General features: G+C 40.9%; 1 protein-coding gene across 1 annotated transcript in view; it reads right to left on the bottom strand.

Annotated features, from left to right (window-relative positions):
• Positions 1-485: 485 nt before the first annotated feature.
• The window catches only part of CPNE4 (copine 4), a 301,821-nt gene continuing 283,749 nt past the window's right edge, over positions 486-18,557 (bottom strand). The window contains exons 14-16 of the mRNA XM_075271282.1: positions 18,021-18,154; positions 11,332-11,568; positions 486-1,808 (exon numbers count right to left, since the gene is read on the bottom strand). Of these exons, the coding sequence (XP_075127383.1) occupies positions 1,677-1,808; positions 11,332-11,568; positions 18,021-18,154 (503 nt within the window). The 3' untranslated portion in view covers positions 486-1,676. The remainder of the gene's footprint in view (positions 1,809-11,331; positions 11,569-18,020; positions 18,155-18,557) is intronic.

Raw genomic sequence — 18,557 nt, 5'->3', positions numbered from 1 at the left:
CTGCGTTTCTGCAATGTGGGGCCTCAGCCTATAGGTCTGTGATGGTGAACCAGTGGCACTCAGAGCCCTCTCTGTGGGCACCCATCTGTGTAACATATCATACTGTGCTGGGGCCACTTTCCAGTAGATTGTACTGGGTGGGGATCACTGCGGAGCAAATTGTACTGTGTGAGAGCCATGTGGGGCAGATTGTACCTTGTGGGGACCCCTCATTATTTATATCACACAGTATCTGTTTTATAGCATGTGATATTAGTACAGGCTGTAATAACATTGCACAGTCACTATAAAACATATCTTGCACAATGTAAATAGTGAACATTAATTGTTCAAAATTATGCTAATGCAGTACAAACTTGTTTTGTATCAGTGACAGGTCTGTAAGGTGCCATTCACACCAACTTATTTTGCGAGTCCGTAATTGTCCATATTAAGGTTAAATTGCCATGGCACTTTGCCATAAATTAGTGGGTTTTGGGTTGCAGTTTGAGCACTCGGTTTCTAAAAGGTTCGCCATCACTGCCATAGGTGATCCTTAGACCTCACCAGGGAAACAGTCAGTCTGAACAGCTTAACACCAAGCAATGATTTCTTCTTGTCAATGAACAGATTTTCTTCATTGTTCATCCACTGTGGAAGAACATCATGAGATCTAGGGAGCCCTGCTCGAGAAACTCTTAGGTACACTGTCCACTATGTATTTCTATATAGATTTACTCCACATAAACATACAGCATGATGCAAATATAATGGAATGTTATTTTGCAAGACTAATGTAATAATTTATTCACTTTTAAGCTTGTAAACTAGAATTTGAGCATATTAATAACTTCAACCTGTGCTTCCTGTCTTGTGCTGACATTTCATTTCAGGCATTGTATAGTCTATAATATATATGCTACAATGTGCTTTTAGAGTATTTTCAAGGTAAAGATGTAATACAACAAGATAAAAATCTATGTGTAGCAGAGGAAGAGCTGAGTGAATACAACGGCTGCCAAACCTAAGGGCTGCCAGAATGATTTAGTACTGGGTTATACCTTGAAATATTTCAATTATTGTCACTATCTATGCTAAAATATGATAGACATGAGATTGTACAGCTATAGAAATAATAATGGGTTCAGCATATTAAAAATGTGTCCGGACTTTCCAGTATAAATGTTGATTCCTTTTACAAAATGCCACATTTCAGGGTTTGTTTTTTTGAAAATGGCTACAAAATTTCGGTAGGCCACTTGTATCAAGAGGTAAGTTACTAGCATGTGTAAACCCGGAATTGTATTTCTGACATGCAAACACCATGAATGTACAGTCTAACAAAGAAGGTTTGTTTCCCAGCAGATAAAACCGTGTCGTGTCTATGAGCTCTCAAGATATATTTCAAAAGGTTTTAAAGTGTAAATATGATAAGAAATTTAGCAAAATTCCAACAAATCTGTATAAAAAACTGAAACATTTACCATTTTTTTTTCAGACGACATGCTGTAATATTTTTTTTTTTTGTTTCCATAAAAAGTCTTTAACAATACAACTGCTATGCTGATCCAAGCCTCCAGCAATACATGCAAGAAAAAATATGTTGGTAAATTAAAAATCACTAAACCGTGCTATATATTGTTATTAGGATGATTATTATTGTTATTTCGAGATGTTGTAAAAGTGTGCAGAGAAGTTCAAGGTCCTAGTGTCCTGGAAGACTCGTATTCAGACACACATTTTGGTTTGATCCCTTTCCCATTGTAATAGTCCACAACTTGGTTTGGAACTTCAGCCAAAACACTTTTTGCAAGAGCAGCAGGAGAAGCCTATAGGGAAGGAATAAAGACGAAAAATATTTAGTCAGAATTAACTTATTTACTGTATATACTCAAGTATAAGCCAAATTTTTCAGCACAGTTTTTGTGCTGAAAAAGCCCCCTTCGGCTTATACTTGAGTCAAGCAAAACCAAAAAAATGGGGGGGTCTATGATCAGCTGCAATAGAATATAGAATCTCCCATAAAATAATTAAAAAAAAAAGCTTTAAAAAATATAAAAAAATAAAGTAAATAAAAGTTCTAAATCACTCCTTTCCCTAGAATATATATAAAAGTAGAAAATTACTGTGAAACACATACACATTAGGTATCCCTGTGTCTGAAAGTGCCCTGTGTGCTCATCACATGACCATGGACCGTAAATCACATGACCATAGTCAGAGTTTTATCCACTAGAAGTAACAGAATGAATGACAGCAAGCAGAGATCTAGAAAACCCGGAAGAATTGATACAGAAAGTATATTGGAAAACTGTATATCTTTTTATTGTACATTTGTTTGTCAATATTGGTCTGAAAATGGCCAACCCCTTTAAACCAAAATAAAATTTAAAACACTGCAGATGCTTTTCAGAAGTCAAAAACACTTCCTGTGTCAAGCCATTGTGAACTGGAACTGAACCAATAGAATATAAAATAACTTAAAATATATATATAAAGGGGGGCGTTTACTCAGACAATCCAGTAATGATTCAAGGACATCTCCTCTGCACCAAATAATAATCCTCTGTTTATTTCCCCGTATAGAGAGGATTAGTCATTGGGACAGAGGCGGTGCCCTTGACTCATTATTGGGTTGTCTGTGTAATCTCCATCCATTTTTTCCCCTCTGACACAAGATTATGTCATGAGTCATAGACAACCCCTTTAAGAAAAAGAAAATGTCAAATTAATTCCAACACAAATGTCCATACTGTATAGCATCCATCATATTAAAATCTACCCCTTTGTTGTTTATTTAACAAGTTCCTATATATATCTAGAGGGTATATAGGGGTGTGGGATAAAGGGTAGTAGTTTGTCTGCTTTGCTCTTGCTTGAAAGCAACTTGCTGCAACACAAAAATCTTCAACAGTGCTCAACAGTGTCTGTTCTTTAAATAGCTCCTACGTTTTTGGAAGGTCCAATTGTGAAGAGATCCACACATAAGCAACAATAAATGCTATAAGGATTATACTTAGTATCAGTGGCGTAACTAGGAATGGCGGGGCCCCATGGCGAACTTTTGACATGGCCCCCCCCTTCCTGACCAACGCCGAAGACCTCGACTGACCCCTTCCTATGCATTCCTGCACGCTCTATTATGCCCCATAGTGGCCCCTTCACACAGTATTATCCCCCATAGTGGCCCCTCCACACAGAATTATCCCCCATAGTGGCCCCTCCACACAGTATTATCCCCCATAGTGGCCCCTCCACAAAGTATTATCCCCCATAGTGGCCCCTCCACACAGTATTATCCCCCATAGTGGCCCCTCCACACAGTATTATCCCCCATAGTGGCCCCTCCACACAGTATTATGCCCCCATAGTGCCCCCTGCACACAGTATTATCCCCATAGTGCCCCCTGCACACAGTATTATCCCCCATAGTGGCCCCTGCACACAGTATTATACCTCACAGTGGCTCCTGCACACAGTATTATCCCCAATAGTGGCCCCTGCACACAGTATTATCCCCCATAGTGGCCCCTCCACACAGTATTATCCCCCATAGTGGCCCCTCCACACAGTATTATGCCCCCATAGTGGCCCCTGCACACAGTATTATACCCCACAGTGGCCCCTGCACACAGTATTATCCCCAATAGTGGCCCCTGCACACAGTATTATCCCCCATAGTGGCCCCTCCACACAGTATTATCCCCCATAGTGGCCCCTCCACACAGTATTATGCCCCCATAGTGGCCCCTGCACACAGTATTATACCCCACAGTGGCCCCTGCACACAGTATTATCCCCAATAGTGGCCCCTGCACACAGTATTATGTCCCACTGTGGACACCCATAAACAATTATTATACTCTGGGGTCTTTTCAGACCCCAGAGTATAATAATCGGAGACCCAGGGGGAGAAAAACATTAAAAAACTCTGTTACTCACCTATCTCCCGTCTCCTACGCTGTCGGCCTCCGAAGTAGTCAATCCTCAATGACGTCAGACGTCACATGACCCGGGACGCAGGCCGGGGTCATGAGACGTAAGACGACTAGGCCAAAGTCTGCACGGATTGTGGAGAGGTAAGTAACAGTGTTTTTTATGTTTCTTACCTCTACCGGTCCGGCAATCATTATACTCGGGAGTCCGAAAAGATCCCTGAGTATAATGATAGCAGCGGTAGCGGCTGTCTCCGGGCCCCTAATGTTCCGGGCCCTGTGGCAGCTGCCTCTGCTGCTATGGTGGTAGTTACGCCACTGCTTACTATTGCAGCCAGTACAGCATATATCCTATACTCACTGTTGCTTGAAACGTGTAGAACTAATAATTTCCTAGACAGCAGAAGAGGCATTGCTGGATATTTTCAGTTAAGACCTCAAAGTCACACTATTGATTTCATTTGACATGCTTCCCTTTGCATCATATGTGAAAACAAACAAGGTCATTGCAGTCTATAGAATGTTAAGTTGCAGATATGATGTGTTTCTGAGTTTTCTAAATGTAATGCTAGGTTATAGATCCACATTAATCCGAATCATATTGGAAGCAGACTTTATTGTGACCTTAAGGAGCATCTCAGAATGGATTGCGGTTATTATTGCTTTAAAGGTTAGTGGCAGGATCTGTTCTTTTTTATGGTACATTTTACATCTTTAACTTTCAATGACATTACGGAAGTCTTGCTATTGCTCTTTATTGACTCAAAATTGATGGCTTGAAATTACTGTTACATTTTCTTGTCTGAGGACTCATGATGAGGAGAAGCTGCTTTTCCTGTTGCAGATTTTTCTGCAATTTTTTTTAACCAAACCTAGAAACATTATTTGGTATTTCTTACCAAACCAGAACATCTCTTCTAAATGGAGAAAAAACCTCTGCAGACAGGTTTATAGCCCCCTCATCAGTGCAAAGCAGGGTATTATTTTGGCTGGGTGAGAGATCATGGGTGAAATACTATGAAATAATAGGCTGTAACCCATCTCCCCCTATCCATTGGACACTAGTGTGAACATGCAATCCACAAGGAACGCATGAATAATAAAGTAGGAAACACATTACCCTATTATTAAAAAAAATATATCTTTATTAGCATAATTAAAAACCATTAAAAACTACCAAAAACCACATCCACTTGCACGATAATCTGATGCATGAAAATGAGCTATATGAAAATGGCCAATCGTGATCCCCCATAATATGTGTGGGGTTCTCTCTGCAGCAGCTGACCAACAATCCTGTTCATTTGTGTATCAGGTCAGCTCAAAGTCGGTTCACACTGCATGTTTTTCTTGTGAATTACATGATTTATATAATTATACATAAATGAAGATGATCCTTATCTTTTAATATATATAGTGTTGCCTACCGATTTATATACTAGAGTGTGAAAATCCCAGCAAATATACTCTGCCTATTCCTACCTGAACATAAGGGAATGATAAATACTCCAACAACCAATGACTGCTGGACATTTGGAAATATGAAGGGTTGTCCACGTTGTACAATTAGTTTTTTGTTAGAAGTCTCCCAGCGATTCCCCAAACATATTCATTGATCTGTAATCTTCCTGCAGCAGCCCTTCCTTTCCCCAGGAAAATATAACATTACAGAGTTTCCAATGAAATCAGTAAACTAAAGGTGTAATGTACAGAGGTGATGAATCCTCCAGAGCAGGAGGCACTGCCTGTAAGCCACTGTCTTCTCTACCTAATAAAGAGTCCAGAATGCAGGTTCCTACTATTAAATCAGAATTCCAAAATAGAATATATGGCCAGTCTGTATCATATACTATGTAACCTATCCTGTAAAGATGGAAAGCTGCATATACCACCTTTGATATTGATTTTCTCTTGGCATGTTTTCTTCAGTTTTCTTCCTTGTGCAATCCATGTCTGACGAAGGTCTATGTTATAGCTCAAAAATTAAATATTTGATGGCTTTGGGTTGCTATCTGACTTAAAGGGGTTTTTTTTGGCAGAAAATCTTTTTTTTTAAGGTGTGTTAGCGCTAGTGATGGGTAAATAAGTACACCCATATACCTTTAGCAGTGTTTGGAGTGATTTCTGGGTGTCTCTGTTTGCTTCTGCATCCTCTGTGTTTGTTTACATGCTGTAGCTTCCTGCTGTGTAGCTTCCTGTGTAGCTGCTACACTAGTTCTCTCTCATTCAGCCCCCGTCCCCTCTCACTCTGTTACAAAGCCTCGGTCTCACTAAGCCTAGCCCCTCCCACTCTCACTGCCTACTGATCCTGTCCATTCATTGCCCCTCCTACCCTCCCTATCTCACTGACTATCGATCCTGCCCATTATTAGTCCCTCCCAACCTCCCCTGTCTCCCTGGCTAACCTATTCAACCCACTGCTAGAAGACAGGAAGGATCTGTCCCTGGACACAGTAAGGCTTGGTAAGTATTGATGGGGATGTGGGACAGGAAAGAGTGATGGTGACATTCCATTTCGGAAGCGGTGAAATGGAACGTCACAGGATTATCATACAGTGACCACTCCAGGGATATAAGTAATTATAGATTTTTTTTTCTTTCATTGAAGTAAATTAGAAGTTAGGTGGGGGGAAGGGAGTTTAGTTTAGGGAAAATTATCAGTTTATCCTGGACAACCCCTTTAATAACACTCTCCTTAAAGCAAATATCCAATGTACAGTTCTTGTATCTGTTTCCATGTTCCATCTCGCTAAATATCCTTACAGACATGTGCAATGAACAAATGCTCCTTTGACTAATCAAAACTCTCCTTTGCCTAATAGTTACCTCTTAGTGTCTTAGTGACCTGAGTGTGCATAGGCTTAGGGGAGTAATCCACTTTAAGGCGCCATTGGCAGCATATTATTTCCCTGATAGACACTAGATGACACTACTGGTAACACTAAGTACGGGAGCTCCCACAGCAAAATGGAGGTTCCCAGTCAAAATAGCTCAAACTTTACCTATGAAATATTTTCAACACGTGCTCTGTCTAACATGATTATACTGAGTGGGAAATCATTCATAATTTTTGATCAACTTGATTCACGGTATTAGGTAAAGACCTGATAGGGAATAAATAATTACTATCTTCTTGTCAATGTTTATATTGTAGAAGAATAATTCTGCGTAAATGAAAATCCGATTGGAGAGCATGAAGGAGAATATCTGATATTGGAATAAATACATTTTTGTTCATATTAATTGTTCCAAACAACATGGATTTTATATAGATAAAACATTAATGCAGATTATATTGAATATTAAATGCAAACAAGTTGCTTGAGAATGAAATGAGGTTATCCATGACTAAACAGTAATCATCGTAGATGGAGGAAGATAAACACAAAGTTAATTTGAAGATTTAGAGACCATTTTTAATTAGAATACTTGAAGGAGAACTGGAAGCCGCAGCCATTTCCATCCACATATTCAATGAAACTATTACAGCAATACTGTCATTTTCAAGATATTAATATAAGACTAATTGAATCCGATATGCTTTGTTTTATTGAAGAATGACCAATTTAATTATGCTATGGCCATGGATGGGAACAAGCAGATTCTGCCAGTGGAGTGGTGTACTGTCTCAGTATTTTAATCAAACTGGATATCACCAGAAACTGGAATACTGAGACCTCTATGGTATTGGGTACAATAAAATATAAGGGATTGTAATCTATGAAAGTGGATCTGACGGGAGCATCTGTGACTCCACATATTCTCTTTTTATTTACATATACTGTACGTATTACAAAGCGATCTTTTCTCAGACTGTAATATTCAAGTGATTCTCATAGTGACAGAAGGGTAATGTGTTTCATTTAAAGAGGTCCAGTCATGGTAGAGAAGCTTAGAGAGGATCTTTCATGTCCTCAGGTACATGCGGTTTTATATACCGCTAGAGAGGTGACAGTATTCTCAATTCAGCACATTGTCGGCTTCCAAAACCACGCCGGTTTTGGAAATCGCAGTGTGTCCGCGCTGCGTTTTTTACCGAAAAGTGGGCATGGGATTCGCAAGAATCCCATCCACTTTGCAGTTACTGTAAAACGCTGCGATTTTTACCCGCAGCATTTCCGCCAGTGGGCAAATCGCTGCGTTTCTGGCACGTGGGTCCCCGTCCTAAACCAATCCCCTGCTGCCCCATTCCAGCCCCAGCTGGTTTATACTTTCAGGTGTTTCAACACTCAACACTGGCAGGTCAGTGCTGTGGTTGGACATTGTCTAAACAGCCATTTCTAGGCATTAATTGTGTGTCAAGAGACACAAGGACTAGAGATGAGCGAACACTGTTCGGATCAGCCGTTCGGATCAGCAGGCTCCCATAGAAATGAATGGAAGCACCTGGCACGTACACTTTGCCGGCGGCCGGTCGCCGTGCCAGGCGCTTCCATTCATTTCTATGGGAGCGTGCTGTTCGGAACGGCTGATCCGAACAGTGTTCGCCCATCTCTAACAAGGACGTACAGACCAGAAGGAACAGTGCTGGATACATGGACCGGAGTGATGCTGTGTTCAGAACCATGTAGAAAACTGCAAGTGAACACAGGGGCTATTTAGTGCCTCTTCACTCTGGGGGTTTCAATGTTGGGCCCTATTGATCAGCAAGTGGTGTCATATACCAGCAATATCTAGTTACTTGTTACCACTGAAAGAGAACTAAACCTAATTGACTTACCTATAAGTAGTTTATATAAAAGTCTGGGACAAAATTTAGCATCAAATCATTATAGAAAAATCCAGCAATTTTAAGTAAATTACCTTGACAAACCCAGACAGCAGATACCACTCATACAACACAATGTGACAACCATTTCTACAAGCAAAGCCATCATCACGCTGTCTGAAAATACCTCGGGGAGATATAATCTGCACACAAAGAGGCAGACATTGGATTATGGAGAACATACAACATTGATTTTCCACTGTTTGTCTCTAAAACTCAGGAGATTTACAGAGAGCTACACAATGTAATATGTTTAGGATAAAAGATTATGAGAGGAAAGTCTGCAGGACTCATTAAATGGCCATTTCATTTATGTCATTTACAGAAACTCGGTGACACATTTACAATGCAGTTAATAGCACCTATCAGTGGGGAATATACGACGTGCCATAAGCCGGACCCACAGCACTGGCTTTAAAAAGATGTTTGTTTCTGGATATAAATTTAATCCTGTATACACAGCTGTTCACATTAGGCGGGGGATACGAAAGATGTGTCTCGCCAAGCTGCGTAAAATGGAGATTTATAACTTATGTCATTTTTTATCTTCACAGGATCTGGATATGTACATGGGTGGTAAATGTCATGTGTGGTTACATCTAGTTACATCTCTGGAACCTCGATATGTAGATGAATATTACATTTATAAAATAATCCGGGATTAAAGGGGTTGTACTATACATGACACTTTTCTGCATTCAGTGCATGTAGATGTATCAGCATAGCTGAAAGTTTCAGCTCACAACAAAAATGGTGGATTTTTGGGGCATAATAGAGTATTTCTATTGACTGTGCCAGTTAGCATCCAATAAACATTTATACATGACAAACTAACACATTTTAGGGGTTGGAAGCTAAGCATTGTTGCTGGTCTTGGGTGTCTTGGGCATTCTGCAGATTCTGTCATGGCTAGTCGCACGGTATGCCGATGCAGTGCACCAGCATCCCGTCGCGGCATTCCACTCCGGATCAGGCCAGAACGAATGGGCCTAATTGGGAGGGAGCCTTGCAACATGGACGCCACAGAATCCACGTCAAGATAGGGAAGCTTGCTTCTTTTTTCCGCCACTAGTTAGCAGAAAAAATAAGCCAGCGGCTCCCTTTGAAGTCAATAGGAGCCATTTTTGGCAGCGGATTTTGAGGCGGATTCCGTGTCAAAATCTTCTGTCAAAAGACTCCGTGTGAACAGACCCTAACTGATCCCTTATTGGTAGTGAATGTAATAACTATGGTAGTTTAGAGCAGTGAAACAGTTAATATCAGGATTTTGAAGTAGTGAACTGCAAATCTTTGGAGCTCACTGTAGTCAAAAAAGGTATGTTTCGCTACGTAAGGCCTTAGCCTTAGACTTGGGCCCCATGTTGCGAAAACGCAGCGCTTTACAGTACCTTCAAAGTCGATGGGATTCTGGCTAATCCCATCCACACTTTGTTGAAAAATATCTGCAGTCTATTATAACTACGAAAACGCTAGAGTTTTCTGCATAGGTATAATAGGGGCAGAAAGTCCACCAGAGTCTTTTCCAGAGAGACTTTCTTGGCTGCAGCACGCCAGGTGGAGTCTTAGCCTTAGGCTGGGGCCCCACGGGACGTAAATGCCGCAATTTGCCCGCAGCGGAGACAGCGTTTTACAGTGCAAGCAAAGGGGATGGGATTCATGTGAATCCCATGCCCACTTTGCGGAAAAAAACGCAGTGCGGACACGCTGCGATTTGCAAAACCGTTGCGGCTTTGCAAACTGTAGCATGTCAATTATATCTACGGAAATGCCGACGGCTTTCCCATAGATATAATGTTAAGAGAAAGTCCGCAGAGGAAAACTCTGTGAACTTTCTCTTCAAAGCGCTGCGGAAAGAACCGCAATGCGATCACACAGCGGTTCTTCCCACAGCGCTTTATCACTGCGTTTACGGCCCGTGGGGCCTTATCCTTAGGCCAGGTTCACACGATGTATTTTGGCATGTAATGTGGCACGTAGACGCCACGTAGATTATTTTGCGGTGGCCGCAAAATAGCGCCGCCTATACGGTCCCGGCTCCCATTGAAATCAATGGGAGTGTATACGGCCCGCAAAAGCTCCTGCGGCATCTACGTGCCACATTACGTGCCAAAATACATCGTGTGAACCCGGCCTTAAAGTGTTAATACTATTGTGCCTATCATTTGAGGGTAGTAAAGTGGTTAATTGTCAACATCCCTAGAGATCTAGAACAATGCGAGCTTTTCTACCAGAATCCTGGGTTGTGAAAGTATTAATTTACACCCAGTATCCAATGTTGCCGCTGCAGCCTGTGGTAGTAAGCGGAACACAATAGTTCAGCTTGTTAACTCTTTAGAGAAATCGTATTGATCAGGAGACAGAGATGACCACGCAGTTGTGATCTAACAGTCGCACAGTTATCACTATAATTGGGAAGAGTGCTGTATGAGTACCCTGCTCGATCACTAGAGGTCTGAGAGACAGACGACAAATTAACATCAGTGAAATGTATTTATGTTAATATTCAGATTGTAATGGGTGAAGCTTTCATTCACATGTAACTCATAAATCATATAGCAAAAAGTAAATGTATCATGTGAAAACTGACAATGATTAATGTCCTTCTCAATCTGTCACATATTGGTGATCAGGTTCTGGAAACATACATACGTGTTTAAAATTCCTGAATGGCACAAACTGAACGATATCCCGAAGTACAGGCTCTCCCTTGGGTGATCTCAGAATGCCATCATCTCCATCCAACATCTGCATGTCACTAAAATCAGCATTTCCAACACCGACAATGATGACCGACATAGGAAGATGAGAGGCATGAACTATGGCTTCCCTGGTGTCAGCCATGTCTGTGATAACCCCATCTGTTAAGATGAGCAGAATGAAGTATTGCTGCAAATGAACAAATACAAAAATAATTATTAATATTTCAGATCTTGTGCATGATTAGAAGAACAAGCAACTAAAACAAACTTCTAATAAAATCATATTATAATGAGTGCTAAACCAGCTCAATCATCCATGACCATGGAATATCAAAGCAGAGATACAAACTGAATACATTTAATAGAAATTAGATAGTAGTAGAGGAAGAACAGTGCTTGTCGAGTAGAACACCAGTGGGGCAGTGGGGCACCTGAAAAGGTTAACCTTGGAAGACCCAAGAAGGTGATGAAGAAACTGCTTCTAAGATGCACTTACTCAAGGACTACTAAAGCTGGTAAAGGGCACGCCATACTAAATGGAAAATGGATTCCGCGTGTGAACATACCGAGCAGCTAGCCGCAACGGAATGCCAATGCAGTGCACCGGCATCCCGTTGTGGCATTCCACTGAATGAATGGGCCTAATCCGGAGGGAGTTTCATGCCGCAGACGCTGTAGCTGAGTCAGCCATGGAATCCGCGGAAAGATAGAGCATCTTGAATCTTTTTTTCCCCAATACCAGCCAGGGGAAAAAAGAAGCGAGTGGCTCCCATTGTAGTCATTGAAGTCAATGGGAGCTGTTTTGGCAGGCGGATTTTGAGGCGGATTCCGCGTCAAAATCCTATGCCAAAAACTCAGTGTGACTTAGCCCCAGCCTAATAATACCATATATAGCATAAAGCTCCAGACTAAACAAAAAGGGTGGTGGTGGTGGGGTACCTTACATTGGCAACTATTTCTTACTGAAGCCGCTCTGTTAAGCTTATAATTTATTAATTATTATATTATATTCGGCTTCTCTAACTTCACAGCCTCCTTTCCCGTGTTCAGTTGATATTGAATTCATGTGGTATTATATGGAACTTGAATGGACAAGTAAGTAACTACATGGTTACTGTGGGACATATTTATTAAAATGGTCTAAAATCAAAACTGCCCATAGCAACCAATCACAATGCAGCTTTCATTTTCAGGAGCAAAATACAAAATGAAAGTTGTGCTGTGATTGGTCCATATGGGCAACTAAGACAGTCTTGCTTTAGATGATTTTAATAAATGTGCCCCATTAAGTGCAACAAAGTCTATGGGCTAATGTCTATGTGCTGTAATATGGGTGAAATGATTCCAGATACATCTGATGATGATTTACACCCTAGAGTCCTGAAAGAGATAGCAGAGGAAATAACAGAACCCCTTGCTATAATCTTCGGTAAGTCATGGGAAACAGGAGTGGTCCCTTTAGATTGGAAAAGGGAAAATGTTGTCCCCATCTACAAAAAGGGGAAAAGGGACGATCCAGGAAATTACAGGCCGGTAAGTCTGACCTCGATAGCAGGAAAAATCTTTGAGCAAATTGTCAAGGAACATTTACTTCGGTACCTGGATGGGAAGGCATTAATTAACCAGAGCCAGCACGGCTTTATGACCAATAAATCTTGTCAGACTAACCTGATTTCCTTCTACAACAAAATCACTGAATGGTTGGACCAAGGGAATGCCGTGGACATAGTATATCTTGACTTCAGTAAGGCATTTGATAAAGTATCACATAACCTTCTTATTGAAAAAATGATTAAGTATGGCTTTGAAAAAAAATCAGTTAGGTGGATTCACAACTGGCTTAATGATCGGGCACAACGAGTAATACTAAATGGCTACACATCGAACTGGAAGAAAGTCAAAAGCGGGGTGCCGCAGGGCTCTGTTCTGGGCCCAGTACTTTTTAATATCTTTATAAATGATCTGGACGATGGAATTATTGGGGAACTCATAAAATTTGCAGATGATACGAAGATAGGAGGAATAGCCAACACTAGAGAGGAGAGAGAGTGTATTCAAAAGGACTTAGACACACTGGAACAATGGGCTGAGGCGAACAAAATGGGATTTAACAGGGACAAATGCAAAGTTCTACATCTGGGTAACAGAAATGTAAAAAACATATATAGTATGGGAGGAATAGAACTAAGTGATAGCATAGGGGAAAAGGACTTGGGCATAATAGTAGATCACAAATTCAACATGAGCCAACAGTGCGGTGCTGCTGCAAAAAAGGCTAATAAAATTCTGGGATGTATTAAGACAAGCATTGAATCTAGATCAAGAGAGGTCATTATTCCGCTGTACTCTTCCCTGGTCAGACCACACCTGAAATACTGTGTACAGTTCTGGGCGCCTCAATTCAAGAAAGACATCGATATATTGGAGCAAGTCCAGAGAAGAGCAACCAAAATGGTGGAAGGTCTGCAAACCATGTCCTATGAGGAGCGGCTAAAAGAACTGGGATTGTTTAGTTTGCAGAAGAGAAGGCTGAGGGGAGATTTAATAGCAGTCTACAAATATCTGAAAGGTAGTCACAGTGCAGAGGGATCTCCCCTATTCTCATTAGCACAAGGAAGTACAAGAAGCAATGGGATGAAACTAAAGGGAAAGAGATACAGATTAGACATTAGGAAAAACTTTCTGACAGTGAGGGTAGTGAGAGAGTGGAATAGGCTGCCACGGGAAATCTTCAAGCGGATCCACAATGGCAGATATCAGTAAATAAGCCTGCATTGTAACCTATGGTGACAACTGTCTATTCTCTTCATTCTGTCAAGCTGAAAAGTCATTTTCCCAAGGAAGCATATTTTATAGATAAGGGTTAAAAATATCAGACATTTTATATTAGCACATCACGGCTGCCAGATTGCTGTTCCAGAGAGTATTAGCTTCAGATGAGATGACTGCTTGACAGCATGTAACAATCCCATGAGCTCCAACAATGACACAAGAGCGACTACTGTTACTTGGAATATTGTTAATACTGGCATTGGATTTCTTAAAGCGAAAGTCTGAAGACTCTCTTCAGGTACATCTATGATAGGTAGATCTAATGTACAAGGTCTGTTTTAACATTTCAGCTGTATTTAAAGGTCTATAACAACCGCAAAAGGCTCCAAAACAACATATGGCTTACAGTCACATTCACACTAGACTGCATTACGGTATTGCATATAATGTTCCTCTAAGAGGTCACGGGATATTGCAATTGATATGTCGCAACAATGATATCGTAATTGCAAAACAAAAATCAAAATACACTGAACAGTCATTGAATGTTTTGTTGCATTAGGGCAGGACAAGTTGCTAAAGGGGATTTTGGCCCTCAAGAAATTTGTCTGAAAGCACGAAAGGCGTTAAAATGAAAAGAATTCGTGATACTCACCTCTTGTTTGCCCATTCCAATCACATGGCCTCAGTGGGCCATTCAGGAACTTTAGTGATGATGTCAAAGACCCCTACCCCCAATTGGCTGCTGCAGTCAGTCACTGTTCTTGTAGGTTATATCAGGTAGCTGTGAGGATATGGCCCCATGTAGAGGGCTGCAGCCAAAAAGCGTTGTCGGAAAGACGCGGCAGAGAGTTTTTTCCCACAACGCTTTTCAGATAAAGTCTGTAAAGTTTTCCTTTCCAGACCTTCTGCTTCCATGAAGGTAAGTTTACACACCGTATCCACCTCAAAATCCTGACCAAAAAGATGGCTTCCATTGAAATCAATGAGAGATCCTCAGGTCTTTTTTTCTGGGAGCCGTTTTTTTCTGGCTCCTGACAAAAGAAGCGAGATGCTCAGTCTTCAGGCCGTTTCGTTTCGCAATTCAGACTGAAGACACTCCCTCCTCCGGACTAGGCCCATTCCGCACCCTGTGTGAACTTACCCTTATACTTATATGGAAATCACCAGCATTTCCATAGGTATAATTGACATGCTGCGATTTCCAAAAATGCGACGAAATTGCAGTATGTCCACTGTGGATATTTTTCTGAACTCACCAGGGTGATTGTGGATGTGACTGGTAGTAGACGGTGCTCTAATTTACTGCCATGGGAGCAGTGGAGAATAGCATATGAGCTGTACTTTGGCTATCTGCTATCCTCCATCTGATATAAAGCTACAGTCCTATGAAAAAGTTTGGGCACCCCTATTAATCTTAATCATTTTTAGTTCTAAATATTTTGGTGTTTGCAACAGCCATTTCAGTTTGATATATCTAATAACTGATGGACACAGTAATATTTCAGGATTGAAATGAGGTTTATTGTACTAACAGAAAATGCGCAATATGCATTAAACCAAAATTTGACCGGTGCAAAAATATGGGCACCTCAACAGAAAAGTGACATTTATATTTAGTACATCCTCGTTTTGCAAAGATAACAGCCTCTAATTGCTTCCTGTAGCTTTTAATCAGTTCCTGGATCCTGGATGAAGGTATTTTGGACCATTTCTTTCTACAAAACAATTCAAGTTCAGTTAAGTTAGATGGTCGCCGAGCATGGACAGCCCGCTCTCAAATGATCTGAAAACAAAGATTGTTCAACATAGTTGTTCAGGGGAAGGATACAAAACGTTGTCTCAGAGATTTAACCTGTCAGTTTCCACTGTGAGGAACATAGTAAGGAAATGGAAGACCACAGGGACAGTTCTTGTTAAGCCCAGAAGTGGCAGGCCAAGAAAAATATCAGAAAGGCAGAGAAGAAGAATGGTGAGAACAGTCAAGGACAATCCACAGACCACCTCCAAAGAGCTGCAGCATCATCTTGCTGTAGATGGTGTCACTGTGCATCGGTCAACTATACAGCGCACTTTGCACAAATAAAAGCTGTATGGGAGAGTGATGAGAAAGAAGCCGTTTCTGCACGTACGCCACAAATAGAGTTGCCTGAGGTATGCAAAAGCACATTTGGAGAAGGCAGCTTCATTTTGGAAACAAAGATTGAGTTGTTTGGTTATAAAAAAAAGGCGTTAGGCATGGCATCCAAAAAGAAACAGCATTCCAAGAAAAACACTTGCTTTGGGGCTGTGTGGCCAATGCCGGCACCGGGAATCTTGTTAAAGTTGAGGGTCGCATGGATTCCACTCAGTATCAGCAGATTCTTGAGAATAATGTTCAAGAATCAGTGACGAAGTTGAAGTTACGCCGGGGATGGATATTTCAGCAAGACAATGATCCAAAACACTGCTCCAAATCAACTCAGGCATTCATGCAGAGGAACAATTACAATGTTCTGGAATGGCCATCCCAGTCCCCAGACCTGAATATCATTGAACATCTGTGGGATGATTTGAAGCGGGCTGTCCATGCTCGGCGACCATCAAACTTAACTGAACTTGAATTGTTTTGTAAAGAGGAATGGTCCAAAATCCCTTCATCCAGGATCCAGGAACTGATTAAAAGCTACAGGAAGCGACTAGAGGCTGTTATCTTTGTAAAAGGAGGATCTACTAAATATTAATGTCACTTTTCTGTTGAGGTGCCCATACTTTTGCACCGGTCAAATTTTGGTTTAATGCATATTGCACATTTTCTGTTAGTACAATAAACCTCATTTCAATCCTGAAATATTACTGTGTCCATCAGTTATTAGATATATCAAACTGAAATGGCTGCTGCAAACACCAAAATATTTAGAACTAAAAATGATTAAGATTAATAGGGGTGCCCAAACTTTTTCATAGGACTGTATACACTGTCTACCAATAAGTATTTGGACCCCTGTGGTAGAATAGAAAAACAACATTTACTCATATTCAATAGTTGGTAGAACCCAGCAGATGCTTCCTTACGGATGGTATTGATCGACACAGTACTCCCGGATGCCTGTTGAAACTCCTGGGGTATGTGAACCATCGGTTGGGTGCAATTTCTCTGGCCAGCACTTGTCGGTCTCTATCGACTCAGGGCACATTTCGACAATCACCGTTCACCTTCCACTTCATAATCACATAGGGCACTGTCGATTTTGGGTAATTCAGTTCACTTGCTTTGTCCCTTAAGGATCGACCATTTCTGTGGTACCCCACAATTACCCCTTTCTTGAAATCGGACAACTCTGCATTTCGGGGCATCTTGCATGCGACTAATGCCAGAGCACTAATACCAATTTTGTTTCCTATCCAACGGCAGAAGCCGTGAAGTACAGCACAACCGCAGATATCTTCATTTGCATGAGTGTCCAAATACTTATTGGCAGACAGTGTATTAAAAAAAAATAATCAGCACATAATTTTGGACTTAAAAAATACTTGGTGTTAAAATGGACACTTACTCATGTCTCCCATTTCCAGTTATCAAAATGGTAATGATCTTATATTGAAAATCTTGTCATCTAGACATACTGTACATATGAGACATACAGACCTAATGAATGGTAAAGCAGAAAAACCCTAAAAGAAGTAATTCACCAGTTTATGAAATAAACATCTTCAGCATTGATTTGGCTATGGCCACTGCCCCACAGAAGGAGTTATGTTTACCAGATCACACCTTGACCTTTCCTTCAGTTTTACAAGTAATTGGGATACTATAACAGTGGCCACCAGCTGTACTTGACACAGAGAGGTGCAATGTTATTTGCCTATTTGCCTGTTGTGCCTCACCGTGGATTCCATAGTGTGGGTCTCCTCTGAAGCTGACTTTGCCACTTTTTGTATAATGGGAGCAATGTTGGTTGGCCCATACAACTGTAGCTTGGGCAGGCAGTTCTGATAGGCCTCTACCACTCCTTGTATACCTAAAAAATAAAAAAAAGGTTTAAAGATATTATATATAATATAGATGTTTATAACAAATTACAGGAATTTTAAACAACACGTTAGTGTACTACGTAAGCTAATTAAAAACTGGTGCTATGCAAAGTACAGAGCTTATATCAGGGCAGAGCATATAGCTGTAATTGCCACAAGTAGAAATCTCTACAAAAAAATTTATATATAGTGAGAAAGTGACAGGTAAAGTTCTGTAAGAACGCTATATTTCCCCCAGATTCCTCATATGTGTGGTGAGTGAGGTTAACACAGAGCTGTAGCAAAAACCTCACCTGTGAGCTTAACCACTTGTCCTACAGCAGGAAGGAACTTTCAAGCGCAGGTGGGAGCTGGGCCGCATTAAAGGCCTACAAAGCCTGTGAAGACTTC

The sequence above is a fragment of the Leptodactylus fuscus genome, chromosome 4 (genome assembly GCF_031893055.1).
Source record: "Leptodactylus fuscus isolate aLepFus1 chromosome 4, aLepFus1.hap2, whole genome shotgun sequence".
NCBI classification, from domain to species: Eukaryota; Metazoa; Chordata; class Amphibia; order Anura; family Leptodactylidae; genus Leptodactylus; species Leptodactylus fuscus.
The sequence above is the reverse complement of the archived record's forward strand: the minus strand, read 5'-3'. Positions and strand labels throughout refer to the sequence as shown.